General features: G+C 37.2%; 2 protein-coding genes across 2 annotated transcripts in view; both read right to left on the bottom strand.

The window, feature by feature from the left end:
* Col4a1 (Collagen type IV alpha 1) overlaps positions 1 to 21,272 on the bottom strand; it is a 312,472-nt gene that overhangs the window by 9,602 nt on the left and 281,598 nt on the right. The window contains exons 26-30 of the mRNA XM_083112536.1: positions 17,443 to 17,685; positions 11,750 to 11,965; positions 10,022 to 10,191; positions 7,088 to 7,289; positions 1,872 to 2,043 (exon numbers count right to left, since the gene is read on the bottom strand). Of these exons, the coding sequence (XP_082968662.1) occupies positions 1,872 to 2,043; positions 7,088 to 7,289; positions 10,022 to 10,191; positions 11,750 to 11,965; positions 17,443 to 17,685 (1,003 nt within the window). The remainder of the gene's footprint in view (positions 1 to 1,871; positions 2,044 to 7,087; positions 7,290 to 10,021; positions 10,192 to 11,749; positions 11,966 to 17,442; positions 17,686 to 21,272) is intronic.
* Positions 1 to 21,272, bottom strand: part of LOC145979564 (uncharacterized) — a 420,647-nt gene that overhangs the window by 380,384 nt on the left and 18,991 nt on the right. The gene's annotated exons all lie outside the window — the stretch shown is intronic.

The following is a 21,272-nucleotide window of genomic DNA, read 5'->3' as shown; positions in this document are numbered from 1 at the left end:
GGGGCAGAATCAAACTAGGCCTAATTTTGAGGGAGCAGATTTAAACGGCCTAATTTTGAGGGGCAGAATAAAACTAGGCGTAATTTTGAGGGGCAGAATTAAACTGGGCCTAATTTTGAGGGGCAGAATTAAACTGGGCCTAATTTTGAAGGGGCAAAATCAAACCTGGGGCTTAACTTTGGGGGAAGACTCAAAAAGTTTTCCATCCCATAAAAACGGCATCCAGGATCACTTGCTAAATAACTGTGACTTTGCGAAATTACAAATATTACTCTGTATTACTTTGCTCCTCAGGTACCCTGACTCGTAAATTTTAATAATGCCGAAAATTTTGGGGGGCAAGCACCCCCCTTGCCCCTGCCAAGTTACGCCTATGACTTTCAGGATAAGTTCATGACAGTGTTGCATGTCATTTTTGTGGACCCTGTGACAGACCAAAATAGCTTCCAACTGACACTTTCAAATATCAATACCATTGGTATTGACTGATGCCAATACATCAGCTCAACCTTATTAAAAACCTTTCAAGGTAGATTACAACTTTTCAATCTAAAACCCAAAATTTTGGCCCATTTTTGGATAATTTCAAATCCCAAATTAAGAATGTTTAAATTGCCTTGAGTTTACATATGAGGTTTGTGGGAAGATGCCAACTTGCTTCTAGGATCTTTTTGTTTTTTAGAGAGAGAATTTGGAGAACAGAAGATAAATTGTCATACATGTGTGTCTACACATATAAAAGAGCTTCATCACACGGAAAACTGTGGGGGATGGGAAAATTCTGACTACATTTTTGAATTTAGTGTGCAACGTTTTACTAGAAATTTTTATTTCTAATTATTTTCTATTTAATTTCTATTTATTAGAAACTCTCTTATGTGTGTCAAAAATCTTGGTTGTTGTTATTTAACATCTTGTGGGTGGTTCATTTATTTGTATTCAATTCCACCTTTCGATAAGCAAAAATTTATGAGGATGTTAAATAACTAAGATATACAGTAGAGTCTCGCTTATCCAACATACCACCGGTAAAAAAAAATATCAATCGGCAACAAGAACTGCAAGTTGCGAGCGTGAGCATAGTCTATTTTTAGTTTCTCCTGACTCCACCACGTTGCATGCCCGCCTACACTATGATTCATGTGTCTGTCATTCGCTACTCAGTGCAGTGCAGTTTAGCATTGTGTAAAATTATAACATTAATTTGACGTTTAATAGGCTTTTTCTTAACACTATTATCCATCATTTTAGCTTATCCGACGTTCTGCCGGCCCATTTATGTTGTTGTTGTTGTTGATTTAGTTTATTTTACTTCGCGTTTTGTGCCTCTTGGCTAATTTGCGAAGATGGGGATGAGTGATGAAATTGATGAATGGACATTCACAAATAACCAAGCCCGACCGGGATTCGAACTCGGGACCCTTGGCATCGCAGCGAGATGTGCTAACCACTCGGCCACAGGGTCGCCGGCCCATTTATGTTGGATAAGCGAGACTATACTGTATTGTAAAGTTATATTAATACAAAAGTTAATAATAGTGTATAATCAAAACCATAAAATAAATTGTAAAAACAAAGAAACAAGAGTTTCTTTTTTAAAAATATCACAATTTTATAATTTACCAATACAAGGAAATGCAATAAAATTTGGGTAAGAATGAAAAATTTCAAGAAATTTTGTGAAATTTATGACTTTAAGCAACCTTCCTTCCTTTATATCTCAGTTCATCTGATCTCTAAGAAAGATCTTGATCTTACGAACTACAATTTGCATATGCAATTTATTCTGGAAAATTTTATGGGCTTGTGAATGCTACAGATGATAACTATTAAACATAAATACATAAATAATGTGCATTTAGCCTACATACCTTGATATGTAATCTTGGATTTCTCTTTCTGAAACTGGCATCATAGGAATAGGGGCATTGGTAGAAAGCCAGTATGACTTATCATTCCGACTAGCATAGTTACATACATTGTTGAAGTCACAAAACAGGAATGGCATTGTACTGAATCGTTTCACACAGGATCCAGCAAAACCTAATTAAAAATAAATTTAGATTAGTTTATTTCCATCCAAGAACTACTGTTTGTGCAAAAACAGTACATGGTAATACAGAACATGACATCAAGGATAACATATATGAGGATAACCCACTCCCATAAGCCAGGCTGACAACGGAAATCGCTAGTCAGATGTGGAACTTGCTACATGACATTTCCGTTAGGAATGGAATTGACTAGTGCCCTTAGACCGTTTGGACAAAAACTAACAGCTTCAAAATGCTGGACAATTAATAGGATCTGTTCTGACATGGTGTGCCAAAAGTCCATGACCAGAGGCTAACTCATAAAACGATAGTATGAATTCATGTGATTTACACTATAAGTAGTTTTTCTTGTATGTACGCATTGCTTGCATTGTAGAATTATTTTCCTGTAGTTTACGGTTATTACAAGCATAAGAAAACAGTTTTTCGTTGTGACGTTTCAGGAGAACACACGCTCCCTTCATCAGACATTTATTTTCATTTTGACTAAAGATACAGTTATAACAATGGTTAGCAATTTTTTTATAAATAATAAATAATTTTTTTTATCTGGAATAAAAATAAAACAGACTGCTTATTTTCACAGTTAAGTTGCTATATTACAACAATGTAAAATTGACAACATCCATTATATAACAGATTCTTTTTGTTTGAAAAATTGCTAACCATTGTTATAACTGTATCTTTAGTCAAAATGAAAATAAATGTCTGATGAAGGGAGCGTGTGTTCTCCTGAAATGTCACAACGAAAAACTGTTTTCTTATGCTTGTAATAACCGTAAACTACAGGAAAATAATTACACTATAAAGTATATTTGTATTACATTTTATGTAGTACTGTGTTATGTTGTGCATATTCAAGCACTTGAAACTTTTAATAAAACTGTTGTAAAGATTTTAGACTTTCATGGAAGATTGTGATGCATTTCACTACTCTAAGTTGGTTATTGACTAACCTGTGGTAATGAACCGGGCAAGGTTATTATAACTGGAGACCAAGGACTGAGTTTTTGTTATAAGTACATTTCGATTTAGTGTGTCTGTATTTTACTTTCTGAACCAAAATTTAGGAGAATTTTAAAGCTTCAGTATTCCCCTTATGCTAGGGTGACCAGACACATACATTCAAAAAGGAGAACAGGGCATCGCGAAAAAGGAGGACACAGACATAAAAAAGAGGACACGGCAAAAAACTGCAGCACATTTGCCATTACCATTAATTTCATAAATATATAGAATGTGCTTCTCCAACATATAACAACAATCTATTCCAGCCCTGGATCCAAATTTTTGCAAAACAATATTGTTCCTGTTTATAGAACTTCTTCTCCTTTCTATAGACTAGTGCAACTGTAGGTTGGAATTGATTTTCTGAGGGGTGAGTTACCCAACTGAAATTCGCCCCTACCAACTGTAACTTCTGGATCTGACACTGTTTTCCAGTTCTGGGATTCGAACCAGGGACCTTTTCATAGTAGCGCTGTGTGCTAACCACTCCATCACGGAGGCTGGCACTTTGGTATTTCATAAATGCAAATATTACTTAATAATCAAATTTCTGATTACGCGTTTCTGTGTCACGTATGTATGACTCGAAAAGTAACTGCAGTCTGGGACACGTTCAAGGCTCATTTGGACAAGATGATATGCTTTACATGTAAAATAACACCTGGTTGATCATTATGGGTGGAAGCATTTTTCCAAAAAAAGGAGGACATTTACCGATTCTTAAAAAATCTGCCCGGATGCCGGACAGATACCTAAAAAGATGGACATGTCCGGATAAAAGAGGACGTCTTAGGATGTTTAGGAATTCAGTGGTGATTGGTTTAGTGATTAGGCCTTGTGCTGTGAAAGATGTGTTTTATTTCTGATGTCAAGAATAGTATAGAATAGACTAGGAATTGGTTATCCGTGTTTCATATGTCGTTGACTGAGTATCATGTAAAATTACACTAGCTTGCCCTTTTACCTTCTATGTTGATTAAATACCATCTTCTAAGAAGTCTAAAAACAGGCAGGCTGAGTTTGATCGCTCTAAGCAAAGGTATATTTTGTGTGTTTGTATAGTTTAAATTTATGTAGAATGAAATTTAAGTTAATTGGAAAATAAATCTTCCTTGTATCCTACAAATGAGTTTTGCCTGCATACATGAATAGTTATAATTTTTTAAAAGAATGCCTAGACATATGAACAACATTTTGAAATAGTAAATGATTTTTAATGTCAGATGGACAGAAGACAATGTGCAAGGTAAACTTATGATGAATCAAATTAAAATAACACGTGTATGGTCAACGTTAAAGATTCTTACATTTTAACATTATGTAGCTATGTTCTTCCTCTGTATTTGCAATATGATGAATTTTCATTGTAACTCCACAGTGCAATATTTCTTCTGTGGTAAATGTATTGAGTTACAAGCAGTTCATTATTTTAGTGCAAGGGGAAGATATTCCGGTCCTATTATTGTTAATCTTATTGCATATCACGTGGACTGCAATTATTAAACTCCAGTGTAAATACAAAATCCGGACATCAATTACAATAATGAAGTATTAAGCAAGAATTTTAGTGTAATAAATAAAAATTAAAAATGTTGTTTCTTGTCTTGAAAAGAAACGAGAAAATGATCCAATGTCATGCATATTTAGTAAATGTATAAGAAATTAGAACATTTTCTAGGTATTAATCCAAGATGCAAGAATTTTAATTATTATTTTTTTATTTATTACATACCAATGAAAAAGGTCGATTCGCTTTTCAAGTGTCGAGTTTAAACATCGATATGCGTATTAATCGATAATTATCACTGCTTGAGTACGTTGTCTTCCCCCGCCACATGGTTCTGCTTGTACTGGGTATGTATAGTCTGTGGTTTATAAGGCCTTAGAAAAGTGTTCACACAAGTAAATAGAGAATACGCTCAGTGTCCCATCCTGTAATAGGCAATCCTTGATGCCATTAAGATTTTGACTCCTCTGCTCTGGATCATTCATGTATATTACCAAATGAGGATTGTTCAGACATTTGTTTACAAAGTGGAATAGTGTGAATATTTAAGTAGGCTTACCAGATTCTATAAATAAAGAACCGGACACCTGTGTAAGAAAAATAAATATTATTCTTGCACCGTCACTACATTATAATCAAGGACTATTAGATATTTCCTATGAGTTGGACAATGGTATTAATGAAAATATTTTCTCAGGATAACAAGCAGGTGATTTCCAGTTAGGCTTCTGAGCTTTTGAGAGGTAATGGGATTGAAGACGAGTGACGTTGAGAGTGGCATTAGCTCTTGAAAGCTCAGAAATCACCTGCTTGATATCCTGAGAAAATATTCTCATCATTCGCCGACAGGAAAGCTTTGAGTATTATTTCACAATGGTGTTAATATCACATCCTTCATGCAATAAAGCATCATACTTGCTGTTCCTTTCTTGGATCCATCGTAAAATCACCACACATACAAGACTCCAAACAAAAGGACGTAAATGGTGAGCACATTCAATCACCTGTGTGAAATTTGGTATACTGACTCCCAAGATAAGCTAGTACTGCCACTTACCATTGGAGTTGGTGGAACGGAAGCAACATAACTTAGCAATGGTGGGTAAGTTAACGAAGAGAGGGTAAGGGATTGTATGCCTTGATCATGATGCTGTAACTGCTTTCCAGATGGCAGCACCAGTCCAGAAAGTTCTGGATAATACCTTGTATGTCCAAGAGACAACTAATGGATGTCTCTTGGATATTCCTCCCAAAATTCTGGTTATAAAACAGATAATCCATTGGAGATCCCTTCAATATTGATATGTCATCCAAGAGACATCTATAGGATAATCAGGAAGAATGTGTCATGGATTTTGGATAAGTTTCGACATTAGTGCTATATTGTTCATGTGAATCTAAAGGGTTTTATTTGTTTCAGATGTATTGTAGGTAAGAAAATAATATATTCTGGACTAGAACTAGACCTAATCTGAACATTTATTGGGCATACTCTAGATATTTTTCACACAAGTTTTGGATACGAAAAGAATATTCTGAGACTAGACTTACAACACATATCAAAGATCTCATGCACACATATGCTTATACCATGTATATTATCTCTCTCTCTCTCTCGTCCATCCCCCTCCCCCATCTACATATCTGATTTTTATTTTTTATTCACTTGGACCACACAACATCAAAGCACGCACACCGAACATAATGAAAGTAGCAGACAAGTTAGCAATGGTCTTAAATCTGCAATATGGAAATGAATATGCTGTAACAGTCATATCCATGATAATCAGAGTATGTACCAATTTGGAGCTTATCCATCACGTGTAAACATGGCAATGTCCTCAAAGGAAACTGAGCGAGAGACAAAAAATTCCAACTTTCATCTAGGTTCATTGCATGCATCTGTGACTCATTGGAACAGACAGTGGGCTCATGTTCAAGGTGCTGAAATTAGGAGAATTCAACAAGATTGATTGAGTTGGTGTTTTAAGTTCACTTTATGCTCAGAAAGGCTAATGGGGACTGGATCTACAGTTTAAAGTGGGATCTGAACCACTGTCAGCCTCCATTGGAACTTGAACCCGGGACCCTTTGATTTCAAGGTGACGATGCTACCACTGCACCATCAGGGAGGCTGAATCCAACAAGAAAACAATATGTAAGCCCCATCTAGTTCGCTGCACTATTTGCCTATCTTAGCACTCTTGCATCTAGTTGGTTACAAAGGGTAACACCAAGCTGTCTACTTCGTCGATTTGGTGTCATGTAGTGTATTTGATGTCTGCACCTTTTGCACTGTATTCTGGAGTGGTGTACAGTGTCACGTGCTAACCAATCACGTGAAGCAGCAGACAGGCATTTGTTGAATCTTTCTAAACTTGAACATCAGTATTCTTGCATCTACTTGGTTGAACTCAATTTCCTTGCACCAGTGTGTCACTAGGATACGCCTGCATTACACCTGGTAAATAAATAAGTTAATTAATAAACATACAAAATAAAAATATGAGCTCATTACCAAGGTCTTGATGGTGAGATTTTTCATTTCCTTCAATGTAAAGCAAACTGTAGCCGTCCCACAGTTTGATGTGTCCTGGTTCACATGAAGGAATGATGGTCGTTTGGCTGTGTTTAACAATTAAAATTCCTGTCAAATAGTCTGGTGAATCCGAACAAGGACGACCCGATTCTCCTTTAGGACCTGGTATTCCTGGAGGACCCTAAAATATTTATAAGAAAATGAGATAATTATTTTATAATCATTTATTTTGAAGAAACCAATAGCTTTGCAATGTTAGCTTAGTGTTGTACAGTCAACAGCAAAATTAACAGTATGCAAGTTGTCCATCACCATTTTCATTCATTCTGTTATTTGCAATGTAACAATCGTGATTGAAATAAAAATGTCAATAAGCAGAGGGCAACATCTGCTTTGTATCAACTGAATTCCGTGCCTTGAAAAACACAGGAAGTAGAATAAAAAAATAATTAAAACAGTGAGGGACAATTTGCCTATTGTTATCCTTGCTGTTGGCTGCACATTGTATAAAAGTTATCACACTACGAAACAGATGGAAGCATAAGTGGAAAATTGATGTGCTTCAAGAGAAACACAATAACCAAGTACAATTTTATAACCAGCTGAATTATCAAATACCAAGAAAACATTTTATGTCTTGAAATGCAAATATATAGTATATCACTTCATCGGAACACAATTTTCATGATTTTGGCAGTTTCTGATATCCAAAACATCTCTGCTCATGCTATTAGTCATAACATAACCGTAAGTGTAGGCTTGACATGTCAAAAAAGTTGCATTGAGAGTGAAGTGAGCAAGATTATTTTCTTTATTCATCCCTAACTGACAATAATACTAATTTGATAGGGTGCCAATATTTTCTAAGGTATCCTGAAATCTAATCTTTTCCAACTTTCTATTCTTTTAGCTTGAAGGGCACTCCTTTGCCTTGGCATCTGGGGTGACCACTCTTTCTCCATAATTAATGTATATCTCCAATCCATTGTGTATCAACAAGTGAAAATAACCAAGTGACAGAGTATTTATGCAAAATCAGATTGTGGCAATTTTACTGTACACGATATGATTATATCATCTGATACTAACACAGCCATAGGCATGCGCAGACCCTCTGATTAGGGGGGGGGGGGGGAAGCCTTGATGAAATTTCAGTCGGGAAAGAAGAACCTCATTTTATATTTTATCACTGTTTTAGTTTCATTGCATTGATGGGTATATGTATATACGTACGTAGGTATATATAATGCAGCAACATAGAGGCAGCACAACAAATAAATAAATAATCTCTGAAATGAGCCAGGCTCCTTTTCCTCCAAACAATTGTGTACATACATTTAAGACAAAACTCTTTAGTAGCAAGAGTCTGAAGTACTTAGTAGTTATGCTTCTCTCTCTGGTAATTTACAATGCGAGCGAAGCGAGGAAGAAAATTTTTGCAAACTGAAAACAATATTGTTTTAATACGGCACAAAAATTTTAATGGAGCGCCATGGCATTCTCTACTACATTTTTTTTCTTTCATTTAGACCATTCGGCACCCAGGGCCAACTCCCGCTGCCCTCTAGCTACGGCTCTGAACTTGACAAGAGTATGAAAAAGAGATACTGCGAGCAAAGCGAGCAAGAAAATTGCACAAAATTTATTTTTATTTGTATAAAATTTGATATTGAGGGGTGCAATTGCCCTTCTGTGTCCCTCTGCAGGTGCTCTTGGCTGTGTGGAAGAAATAATGCAAGATAGACGTGAAAACTAATTCGATCTTAAGTATGCTTTTCTTCCGCTACTCTTAGATTCTACTAGTCTTGCTTTTCTTTTTTACTTCAATGTTTGCCCCTCTTGGACCCCTAGAATTGATTTCCGTCCAAGGTTGGGGTGGGGCAATGCTGATTGCCCCCTGTGGTTGCCTTGAACTTTAATTGGCTTAACGGCGATAAGATTTCTCCACTAAATTTCTAGGTGAAAGTACAATAATGTAGGAGACATGGATGTCTAGAAGGAGGTAGGGGGGGGGGGCAAGGATGGCCACACCTCATCTTAGAAATTGAATGTCAACCTAAAATATATATTTCACACATATAATTTGATTTATATTAATGTGATAATTTCAAATTTAAGTGGTGTTCTTTTAGGGGGCAACACTATTATCGGGGTTATATAAAAATACCCTGCTTGCCCCTCCGTGGAAAAAAAACTGTGGATGTTTATGATTAGGGGGCCAATTGCACCCCTGTGCACACGCCTATGAACACAGTACCAATTAATGTGTAATCCCTAGAGGCACATACTTTTGGTAAATAAAGAAGCAAAATTTCGGTACAAAAACCGTCAATTTAGGGTTCAAAAGCAGTAAATAAAATAAAATTTTGCTTTTATAGCCGTGAAAAAGCTGTATATAGAATGACATTTTGGTTTTAAAATTGTGAATATAATCCCAAATTTGATTTAAAAACTGCATTTACTACACAAAATAAACATATCCCTTCTAATAACACATTTATGTCATTACCTGAATATTAAGTTTATTCCTGTATAAAGGAGTCCATTTTTGCTTCTCAAATATTTACAGCAGAATTAATCAATTTTCTGTGAATTGCATAACTCACAGGATAATTCTGACTTCAGAAAGTGTCACATTGGTAAATAAAGTCTAAATTTCCTGTTTAAGAGTCTCCTTCACGTTTTGCAGTTCATTTCACATTTCGTGACAAAACAGGGTAGGAAAATGTACCTCACACCTTTCAGAAACATGAAAAATTAACATTACAATGTGTTAAACATTTTGCGTTTTCGTCAAAAACGAAATATGCATGCCTCTAGTAATCCCTTATATTTACTAAAATGAGATTATGTTATGAATTCTTAATACAATTTAACTGTAAGGAAATATGGGATCATTATAACAAAACTTACCACAGGGCCTCTAACACCATCAAATCCTCTTTCTCCCTTAAATCCTGGCGGTCCAGAGGGCCCTGGCAAACCGTCGATTCCTGGACGACCTCTCTCTCCCTTCAGTCCTGGTATTCCAGGTGGACCATCCAATCCAGAAATACCAGGTTCGCCAGGACGGCCAGGGACACCTTAGACAGAAATCACTTGATCAGAAACCCAGAAAACTATGATTTGTATTGTGCTGTGGTTTTAAAGTGTACTTTAATTCAAGGATTACATTCCTTACATATTTTGATTAAAAGTAAAGGTAAAGTGTTCCCCTGTGCATAGCACCACGCCATGAAGGCGTATAGGGGGTGTGAGGGTAACGCCCCACACGTTCTTGATCCGGTCGTGAGTGGGGGTGATGTGATCAGCATCACGCCCCTGACCGCCTTTACCCCCCAGGGTTTCCCCCAGGTACCCATGTTATTCGACGCTGGGTAGGCGCCGGGGCCGCTTCCACCGTTAGATTAAGAAGACCCTTTCTAGAATGCTTCTTTCATATTTTAAAACAACTTTATGCAAATTGTTTCACATTACTCTATGAGTAGGTACACAAGAGATGTTCTTTGTAGAAATTGAAGAAAAATTGCATGCTTGACCAGGACTCAAAGCCAGATCTCTGGCATACCATGCCATTGTTGTACCAACCGAACTAGACAACCTCCATGGTGGAGCGGTTAGCGCAGTGATGATTCCAGGGATCTCTGGTTGGAATGGTTGTTCTTTGTGAGTATCCCTTCATCAATTTCATCATATCATCTCTCATCTTCATCATTGCGATTATCCAAGAGTAGCAGATGTTGACAGTAGGCCGCAATGGCTCAGTCGGTAACGCGTCTGACTACCATGCTAAAGGTCCCGGGTTCGATCCCCGGCCGGTTCAAATCCGGGAACTTTTCTAACGTTGGAAGTGGCCCCAGCGCCCACCCAGCGTTGAATAACATGGGTACCTGGGGGAAACCCTGGGGGGTAAAGGTGGTCAGGGGCGTGATGCTGATCACATCACCCTCACTCACGACCGGATCAAGAAAGTGTGGGGCGTTACCACCACACCCCCTATATGCCTTCATGGCGTGGTGCTATGCACAGGGGAGCACTTTACCTTTAGCAGAAAAACAAAGTCAAATATACAAAAACCAATCAATCAACTGAACCAATGAACCAACCCTGGTTTAATCTGATTTTTTCCCACGTCTGTTTTGCTTGTGTAAAATTGTCCCTACCAATAATACTGCAATGCAGTGCAGTGGCTGTGATTAGGGGTTGCATGGAGCAGTTACCTCCACCCAACCCCACTTTCCTTTCCCCACACTATCGCCTCTTAAGTGTGAGTGTTAAGTCTTGTCTACCAAGAGAAAGTAATCTGTCCTTGCCACCCCAGTTTTGGCACCCAATTGCTGCCACTGCTGCAATGAAATTTGTTCCTTTAAACACTGATGATGTTGATAGTGACCAGTATTTCTCAATGTGAAGCTGTACATTACCTTATGATTTGGTACGCACACACAAACACACATACTTCATAGAAAAATAAACAAAAATGGCACTGTCAGTGTCAATAGTCCTGGCAAAGCCTGCAATTTTCACTTAAATTTCTGCGAATTTTGCACATTTCAGTTAATTTTGGTCAAGAGCAAGTAAAAATATTTAGCCTCCGTGTCTGAAATGAAAATGCAGTGCACTATGTTCAAATCTTCTCACCTGGAGGACCTCGTTCTCCTTTTGGTCCTGGAGGGGATGAAATACCCGGTTCTCCTTTGTCTCCCTTGGAACCACCGAGACCCGGATTTCCTGGGATGCCTGGGACTCCTTCAAAACCCTTGTCACCCCTGATGCCAGGGCCTCCTGGGCCACCTGGAAGCCCATCAGTACCACGATCTCCCTTCATGCCTGGCAGCCCTGGAAGACCTGGTGTGCCTGAAAAGAAAATGACATTTATGAAATCCATTTCCACTAAATTAATTTCTATCAAACAGATTGCTACAAATATATATTATTCAGAAGGCACAACTCCTAGAACAGAATACTACATTTACATATATTTATCAACTTAACATTATACAGAAGGAAAATATATTTTTGTGTGTGGTCAATAAAAGTAGTTGATATTTCAGTTATAACATTTTGCACAAACTTATAACAAAAAGTTGACAATCATTGTTTCTTTGGTTTTGTTTCTAAGTTCAGTCTATGAACAGAAAGGCTAATCAGGGCTTTACCTACAGTTTAAATTGGGAACCAGGGTTGATAAAGGTCCAGGAATATTAAATAAATTCAATTCCGGTCCAGGAGAGAAAATCAGCAAACGTAAATGGGTTCTGGACCGTAAAGAATATTTTTATCTGTAAGGTATTTCAGTTCGGTCCAGGAACCTTTTTTTCTGAATCAGTTTAAATAGGGTCCAAGTTCCGTATTGAAATGAAACAATACACAACTTGGATTGAATTTTAAATTGTGCGAGAGAAAAGATTCCAGTCCTATTGAAGAACCCAATAGAATTTATTTATTTATTTATTTGAAAAGTTCTGAATACAGAAAAATCCATTTTACATCAGGATATCAACCGGAAAAGAAATAAACAAAATAATAAGATGGACAAATACACACACACATACGTTTATAACAAGAATAATAACAACTAAGGCAAAAAGAATATTATTTACACTTCGGCTGCTTTATGCACGCCGTTCTGTAAGTCTGCTTTGATAAATGGAAGTCCGGAGCATCTCTTAGTGAGTTTTAAGTGGTTTGTAGCCTGTAGAGAAGTGATATTTGTTCTAAAAATAGCCATGAAGATCTAATGTAAAAGAAGTTGTTGCATTTACTGTTGGGACGCGGGATTCTGATATTAAGAAGTGGCAAGAGTTCGCTGGTGAAAAGTTGTCCATTAATGATTCTGAAGAGTAGTGTTAAATCTGAGAGTTGACGGCGAACAGAAAGGTCATGAATTTGTAGAGTGGATAGAATTTCTTGTTTGGAGAAGTTTGCAAGGGCTGGGCATCTGTGTTTGACTATTCTGATGAAGAAACTTACTACTTTGTTTGTTTTCTTTATATTGCTTTCACATGCCATTGACCAAATACAGGAGCCATATTCAAGAATAGGAACAACACACATTGTAAAGTAGGTTTTGAGGGCAGAAATTTGTGTTATGTCTGTAAATCTGTAAATTAGTCCAAGTGTTTTCATAGCTTTCGAAGTTATGTAGTCTATGTGATGGTTCTTGGACCTTCAACAATCCTGCTTCTCATTATGGACCTGACAAAAAACAATTATCCACTTGTGAGCATGAAAGACTAATCCAGGTGCTGGCTGTCTCGAGAATCTAAGGAACAAGGCAGTTCATAACGGTAGAAATGAGCAAAATGCAATGTTACCCCTCTCCATGTAGCCCCATTCCCTCGTGCGTGTTCCTTCTCTTGGTTGAGACCTCTCGAGTCATTACTTGCGCAGAAACTTGTTTTTTTTTTTGCTTGCTTGTTGCTTTCGTTTAAAAGAACGTTTGAACAGCCATCCCATCGCACTGCAATGTAAAGCTTAGGGCAACCAAGTGACGAACAAAATTCTTTAGGAACACGACGGGGGTGGCGCTGGCACTGGAAACGTTTGGCAATGAGCAGCCCCATTTGCTCTGAATTTCCTTGCATAAAGGACAAGCTTCGAAAGTGGCCCATGAGAGAACAACAGCGTTATGGTTATTTTCTGCGCTACGGTTTCTACACCCGCAGTGTGACATTCCAATGTAAAACATACTCACGGACATTCTTAGGAGGCAACTTTTAATCAGTCAGCCCTGGTCCAGGAATTGTGAATAAATTCAATCCCAGACTGGGAGAGAAAATCAACAAACATAATGAGTTCTAGACAGTGTAGAACCTTTTCATATTTAAAGCATTTTAATTTGGTCCAGGAACTTTTTTTCCGGAGCAATTTAAATATGGTCCAGGAAACTTTTTCCCGGAAGAATTTAAATTTGGTCCAGGAATCTTTTTTCAATGAAACAATATGCAACTTGGACCGAATCTAAATTGTGCGCGAAATAAGGTTCCGGTCCTACAGCGGAACCCAACAGAACCCATTAGAATTTATGTGTTTCTGGTCCTTTAACAACACTGCTCTGAACCACTATGTGCCTCCACTGAGTGTTGAGCCTGGGACCCCTTCATCACAATTTTACCACTATGCCATCAGTGAAGCCCAAAGTTGACAATCATAATCAACATTCCATTTATTCTTCCAAGTTGATGTTAAGCGACAAACACTGTATTTACTTTCCAAGCTTGAATTGAGCATCAAGTATATTTACTATTGAGATATACTTATGAGGAATGTGCTTACTTTCATGTCAAGAATAATTAAATCAAGAAGACTTAGGTGGGCAGGCCATGTGGCACGAATGGGAGAGGAAAGACGAGTTTACAGGATTCTTGTTGGGAAACCTGATGGTAAGAGACCTGTATGAAGGCCAAGACGAAGATGGAGGGACAACGTTGAGATAGACCTAAAGGAAATCGGTAGGGATGGAAAATAATATATAGATCTTGCTCAAGATAGGAACAGATGGAAGGCCTGTGTTGCTGCAGCCATGAACCTTCGGGTTTAAGAAGGCTAGAGAGTTAGTTAGTTAGTTAAAAATCAGTACATGTTCTTTGGAACTCAGATTAAGAATATTTTTACTTGTAAACAGGAATTGAAAAAAAATATATCAATGTATTTACTTCTTCCTATAAAATAAGAGGATTCCGTATTACTTTTGGTTATTTTCCTTTTAATCACATAAGTGTATTTTGTTTTTTAGGTTTGCTACAGGTTTTAAAGTTGCCAAAGTCAAGAAGAAAATGTACGTTGAGAGCAGTGATTTTCAATCCCAGCTAATGATGAAGAAGGTGTGTGGTGAGTAACATGATCTGACTAAGTTTTCCTATGTAGTATTAGAATGAATCCTGTTAGTGTTAATGTGTGTGACAAAATATTATTTTAATATTTAAGAAACTAATGCACAATTTGAAAACGACTGAATTAAATACAGGGTGGCACAGAGAAACGGGAAAATTTCAATTGATGTAAATGCATGAATAAACATACGAAAAACATATTTAATGCATGGATCTTAGATGTCACTTTACTTCTTGAAGATGACATTGGAAAGATGTGTTCCATCTTGGCGTACACATTCTGATAGTCTGCTGTGGAAACTCGGGAATGCTCGGTGTATCATGTCTCGAGGAATGCCAGTGGTTTCGTCTTCAATCTTCTGTTTCAGTTCAGCGATGGTTGCAGGATGTGTGCTGTACACTTTGCTTTTGAGATGTCCCCACAGAAAAAAAATTGCAAATATTGAGATCAGGGGGTCTTGGAGGTCATGGAATATCACCGTCATGTGAAATGACCCACCTTGCAAACAATTTGTGAATGACCTACATCGACTGTCCAGCAGTATGTGACGTGGCTTTGTCCTGCTGAAGCCACATGTTTCTGATGTCAAGGTGTGCATCGAGCAACTTCGGTGCAAAGAATGTTTCAAGCATAGCAACATACCGAGCTGATGTCACTGTCGTTGCAATGCCCTCCTCACTTTAAAAAAAAAAAAAGGGCCGATGACACCATGACATGACACTGCAGTGGCGCAACCAACCTTGGACGGAAAACAATTCTGGGGGGGGGGGGCAAACAATGACAGCCAAGGGCACCTGCAGGGGGCACAGACGCTCAATTATCTCTTCGATTTCAAATTTTATGCAAATGAAAATACATTTTGTAAATTTTTTTTGCTCAGTTCGTTTGCAATGCCTACTTTTCTTAGTCTTATCAAGATCAGAGCCATAGCTAGCAGAAGGCAGGAATCGGCCCTGGGTGCAGAATGATCTAAATGAAAAAGGCTGTAAAAGAGAGAATGCCATGGTGCCCCGCAAAATTATTTGTGGCCTATTAAATCAATTTGTTTTCAGTTTGCAAAAAAATGGATCTAAAGATTTTCTTGCTTGCTTCACTTGCAATGTATCATTGTTTTCTGCAATGCATTGTAAATTACAAGAGACAGAAGTAAAACTTCTCTTAATTGATTTTGTCTTAAATGCATGAACAATTGTTTGGAGGAAAAGAAGCATGAACATGTGAGACAGAATTTATATAATTTTTGGCCATATTTTTGAGGTGGATTATGTAATGTATGTTATATAAATATATATTAAAGAAACTTTGAACACGTATGATTTAGTGTTGCATGTTGCAAATGTATTTTCTTATTTTATGTCGCTCTATGTTACATGTGTGTAAAACATGTTGAAAATGGAAGTTATACATTTATCATGCATTTTCTGTCTTTCAAAAAACAGTTTGTGTGCTTGTTTTCCATTATTAATGTGAAATTGAACGTTTTGAAAAAAAAATACTTCAAATTGTTTGTTCCAAAAGAAATGCTTCAGCACCAACTTCTACCCCCTTTTTTGCATAATTTACGAGGATAATAATGTCTTTAATACTACTACAACTACTACTAATATTAGTGTTATAATAATAATAATAGTAATAAATGTATTATTATTATTATTACTATTATTATTATTATTGGTACATTTATCCTTGTACCTGGTACTTAACCCCTCCCCCGATAGAAATTCGTGGTTGTGCCTCTGTGACACTGCACACCATACTGTAACCTTGATGGTATGTAATGGACGCTCGTGCAGCTGACAAGGATTTTCCTTTGCCTAGTAATGGAAATTCTGCTTGTTAACGTAGCCGCAAAGGTGAAAATGGGTTTCGTCTGACATCCACAAATTGTTAAGGAAATTGGTGTCCTCATTAACCTTAGCCAACACCAGTTTGTGAAAACACTTACATGGGGATGTAATTGCTGCACAATCTGTAACTTATAGGGGTGGAACTGTAATTCATGCATTATTCTTTGTATGCTTCTTTGACTCAACTGTAGTGCTGATGCATGTTGTCAAATGTAGCGGCGAGGGCTTCTCTCAATGACAACTCGAACTGATTCCATATTCTCTGGGGTATGTACAGTTCGAACTCCACTTGAGGGGCTTCTTCTTCAAGGCTGCCAGTTTCTTTCAAATTTCACACCCAGGTTGTAATCCCGTGAGCCGATGGGACACGACCATGAGGTCCTAGCTGGTAATGCTGCCGAAATACCCTTTGCGCTGCAATCACACTATCACCGTTCTTATAAAACGCTTTCACAGAGAACACATGTTCCGCACCACTCCAATGCACCATCATTACTAAATGCAAAGTCTTATCAATGATGTTGCATCAGTTCCGAACTAATGCCGGTGCTACAGTGTTGCTAATCCTAAATTCAAAATTTCCCGTTTCCCTGCGCCACCTTATATTACAAAATTTGGGATCATTATATTGTATGATAAATAAGCACTTACCTGGAGGTCCTCTGTCACCCTTTTCTCCTGGGGCACCAAAGAGTCCAGGGGGACCACGTTCTCCTTTGGGACCCTGTGGTCCAGAGGGACCATCAAGGCCTCGGATTCCTGGGAGTCCATCAATACCCAGTTGGCCTGGTAAACCTGGTTGGCCAAGGTCTCCCTTGTCACCTGGAGGTCCCGGAAGACCTGGTTGTCCTGGACTTCCTTGAAGTCCTGGTAATCCAGGGAATCCAGATTCACCTGAAATTATCCAAATCACAAGTGTTTACAACATTACATAATAAAACCTGAATACAGGACGGTTCCAACTTACCCTCAAATCATCATATGTAAATCTATTAAATAGATATGTTCAAATTGGATAAAATTTTATATAGATATTGGATAATTTTATTTTCCAGATTTCATATATCTGGATATTGGATATTCTGATATGATGCTGATCACTTCATCTCGACTATGGCCGGGATCAAGAATATGTGGTGATCTACCTCCACATCATCCCATATGCCTTAATGGCATGTGTGCCTATGCACGGGGGTACCTTTACCTATCCACATATTCTTTTATTCATCATGCTCGTATTTCACTGTACAGATTTTCTACAAATAAAATAAAATAATAACAATAACCCATTCTCGACAGCCCTTGAAGGACTTTGACCTATCTCCCGACTGGCAGTCTCCCTCACAATCCTACCTAGAGGTGTGGAGATCTTCAACCAACGTCGAACCCTCAACTGTTATAGTGAGACCGGGTTACGCTACTCACTCATAGCTCCTCAATTTCCACATGTTGGTGAGTTGCCATCGGTCGTAGGCACAGGCTGAAAACCCACGTGGGCTCGAATCCATGCTGTTCAGATTATCTGGATATCCATACTATTCAGATTATCCACTGCATACAAAATGGATATTGAATAATTTGAAATCTGGATATCCATTATCCAGATTTTGTGGTTAGCCCTACTATTAAACTACTGTGAAATATCTAGACAACAGTGAAATCAAACCACATGAAAATTCATATGAATACTGTAGAAGCAATTCTAAGCACATGTAATTTTTCAGAATTTGGAAGATCATAGCAGTTTTTCAAAAGGAGAGGAAATTTCATGAACAGTTTCACTGATATTGAGTAAAGATCCAGCTGAGCCTTAAGGGAACAAAAAAGAAAAAGAGCCTTCAGGTAGACAGGGCCGTATCAAGGTTTGTGGAGGCCCCTGGGCATAATGTTTTGTGCGGGGCCCCCCTTTTTTTTATTATTTTTTACTAGGAGCTTTATGTTAACCAACAATTTTCAGCAGTTGAAATGGTAGACCTGATTTTAGAATAAGTAGTATTCACAATCGCACATATCGGAGATAGGTTTGCAGGAAGAATAGCGCAGTAAAATAAAGTTACAGGACGAAAATTGTAGTGCTATAGCAGCAGTAAAATTCTGCATCTAAATGTCTTCAGTATATTATGAAGAGTGAACACCTTAACTACAATATATAGTAAATACTAAGGGGGTTCAGACGGAAACAGAGAACTGAGCAGTAGACTGTACTTACGTACAAATTTATTATAAATGATATTATTTACAATTAAGAGTAAATATGTCACTACATATGCACGGTCCATCTACTGGACAATTACCGACAGGTTCATTGTGGAAATTGTAGTAACTACACTTTCTTCAAGAAAATTCCCAAATGCTTAACACTTATAGTAGACACTTTTCTTGCCTTTGTCGCTGAAAATTCATCTACTATATCATCGAAGTCCAATTCACGAAGAAGTTCATGTTCAAAGCTTAATAAACAAAGATTGGATAAGCAATCCTGTCCCATGGCAGAACGAAGCCTGTTTTTCACCAATTGCATTTTTGAGAAAGATCTTTCTCCGCTACAGTTTGTTACCATTAAGACCAAATATATTCTAAAGAGAATTTCGACATTGGGAAATGTACTGCGAAATGGGTCCGTATAATATTGTACATAGACAGTTCTTGGGATGTCTTCCTGATGTTTGACATTGCTACTGCTTACTAGGTGTGCAAACTGTATCAGCTCATTCTCTAGCAAGGATTCCAGATCCTCCTCGTAGATGCTCACAAGGTAGCGAGCTACAGATGTAATTTGTTATGGAGTTACTACAAACAGATCGACTGAGAGCTGTGCTACAATTGAATCCAGAAGAGTGTAGACATATGTCAATATTGAAGTTTTTTTAAATACAACTTCTTATATAATTTTTCACAAGCATAGCTGGCTGGTTAAAAGATTTTTTGGGGTGGAGGCCCATCACAGCTTCCTTTTGGTGGGGGCCCCGGGGAAATGGCCCCAGTTGTCCATAGGTTAATCCGGCCCTGGGTAGGAGCCTTCGTGCATCTTCCCTCGATCTGTTCAGCTCGAGTCACAGGGAAGCTCGTTCCACTCTACCCCAGCCCTCCATGTGTGAGTACAATGCACAGTTCAGCACATGTTCTTTTGTTGGAGGTCCAGTATACCAAAGTCCCTATAAAACTTAACCCTTTCCGGATGGGTCTGAAAATACTGAATTTTTTCAATGAGACAGAAGTGTGTTATTATTGATAATTTTTTTTTCTGAAATCTACAACACATCCACTTTCCACAGATACAATTACATAAATTACAGTACATTTTATGTAAATTTTCTCAAATTTATGAACTTTTTCTGCAAAAATTTTTTGAAAGTAAAAAAAAAAATATTGAACACTGTAATAAAAGTAACTGACAACATATTTTCAAGACATAATATAGAAATAATTAATGAAATATGACCAGAAAAACATCTTGAGAATGAAGTGAATATCAATTATTCAATGCTATTCTCAAGAGTATAAACAAAAGTGCAAGGTAATTCAACACAAGTACAAGTAAAATTCAGCAACGAACAAAATGTGACATCTAACAGTTGGAATTTGAAAGACGTGGTTACAACACACATGCAAAAGAGAACGGTGCACTTATAGCTTGTCGTTCATTCACATTAGAACTTTATAGTGAACGATGGGCTGTCCTATCACCCATCTTATTGGACAGTAGTTGTATGAAAGGGTTAATAAGGAGACAGTTTGTATTGCTGCTTGCCCATACACAGGCACATATCTAGAAATATATTTTGGGAAAGGGGGAGGGGGTCCCGAACCAAGTGTATCAATAATAATAATAATAATAATAATAATAATAATAACCATAATATTTATTTAAGTGATGAGATATTAATAATAATATTAATATAAATGTTTAAAATAAAATAATTTGATCATAATGAAATTAAATATTAATTAAAATATGGAAATTTATTAATATTGCATTTTTATTATTACATGAATATGTAAAAAGATGTAAGAATATGGATAGAATATGAAATATTTATTACCTAGCTTGCGTGTACTTAACATTGCCAAAATTTGTATAAAAACAAGGAAAATTAATGTCAAATAGATAAAGAATTGAATATTTATCGATTAATAAAAAAAGGATTTTACATCCAGTTGACGAAAAGTAAAGTTCCTGATTAATATTTTATGCATATTATCATAAGTAGTAGTGTGCATAAATGTTTTTTGGTACTGTCCTTCAAAGCAGTATGTTCCAAATATAATAATAATAATAATAATAATAATAATAATAATAAATATAATAATAATTTTTGTGTTCAAAGTTCATAGGAAATAAATAACCATTGATTATAGTACAATCGAGTACAGTATTATGATGAAAAGTGAATTTTCATTATTTTATTACATTACTTGGTCTTTTGGGGAGGCTCCAGACTCCCTGAACCCCCTAAATACGTCCTTGCTCATACAATGCC

Source organism: Lepisma saccharinum, chromosome 26 (assembly GCF_977018435.1).
Source record: "Lepisma saccharinum chromosome 26, izLepSacc3.1, whole genome shotgun sequence".
Taxonomy (NCBI): domain Eukaryota; kingdom Metazoa; phylum Arthropoda; class Insecta; order Zygentoma; family Lepismatidae; genus Lepisma; species Lepisma saccharinum.
This window is presented reverse-complemented; position numbering and strand designations above follow the sequence as displayed.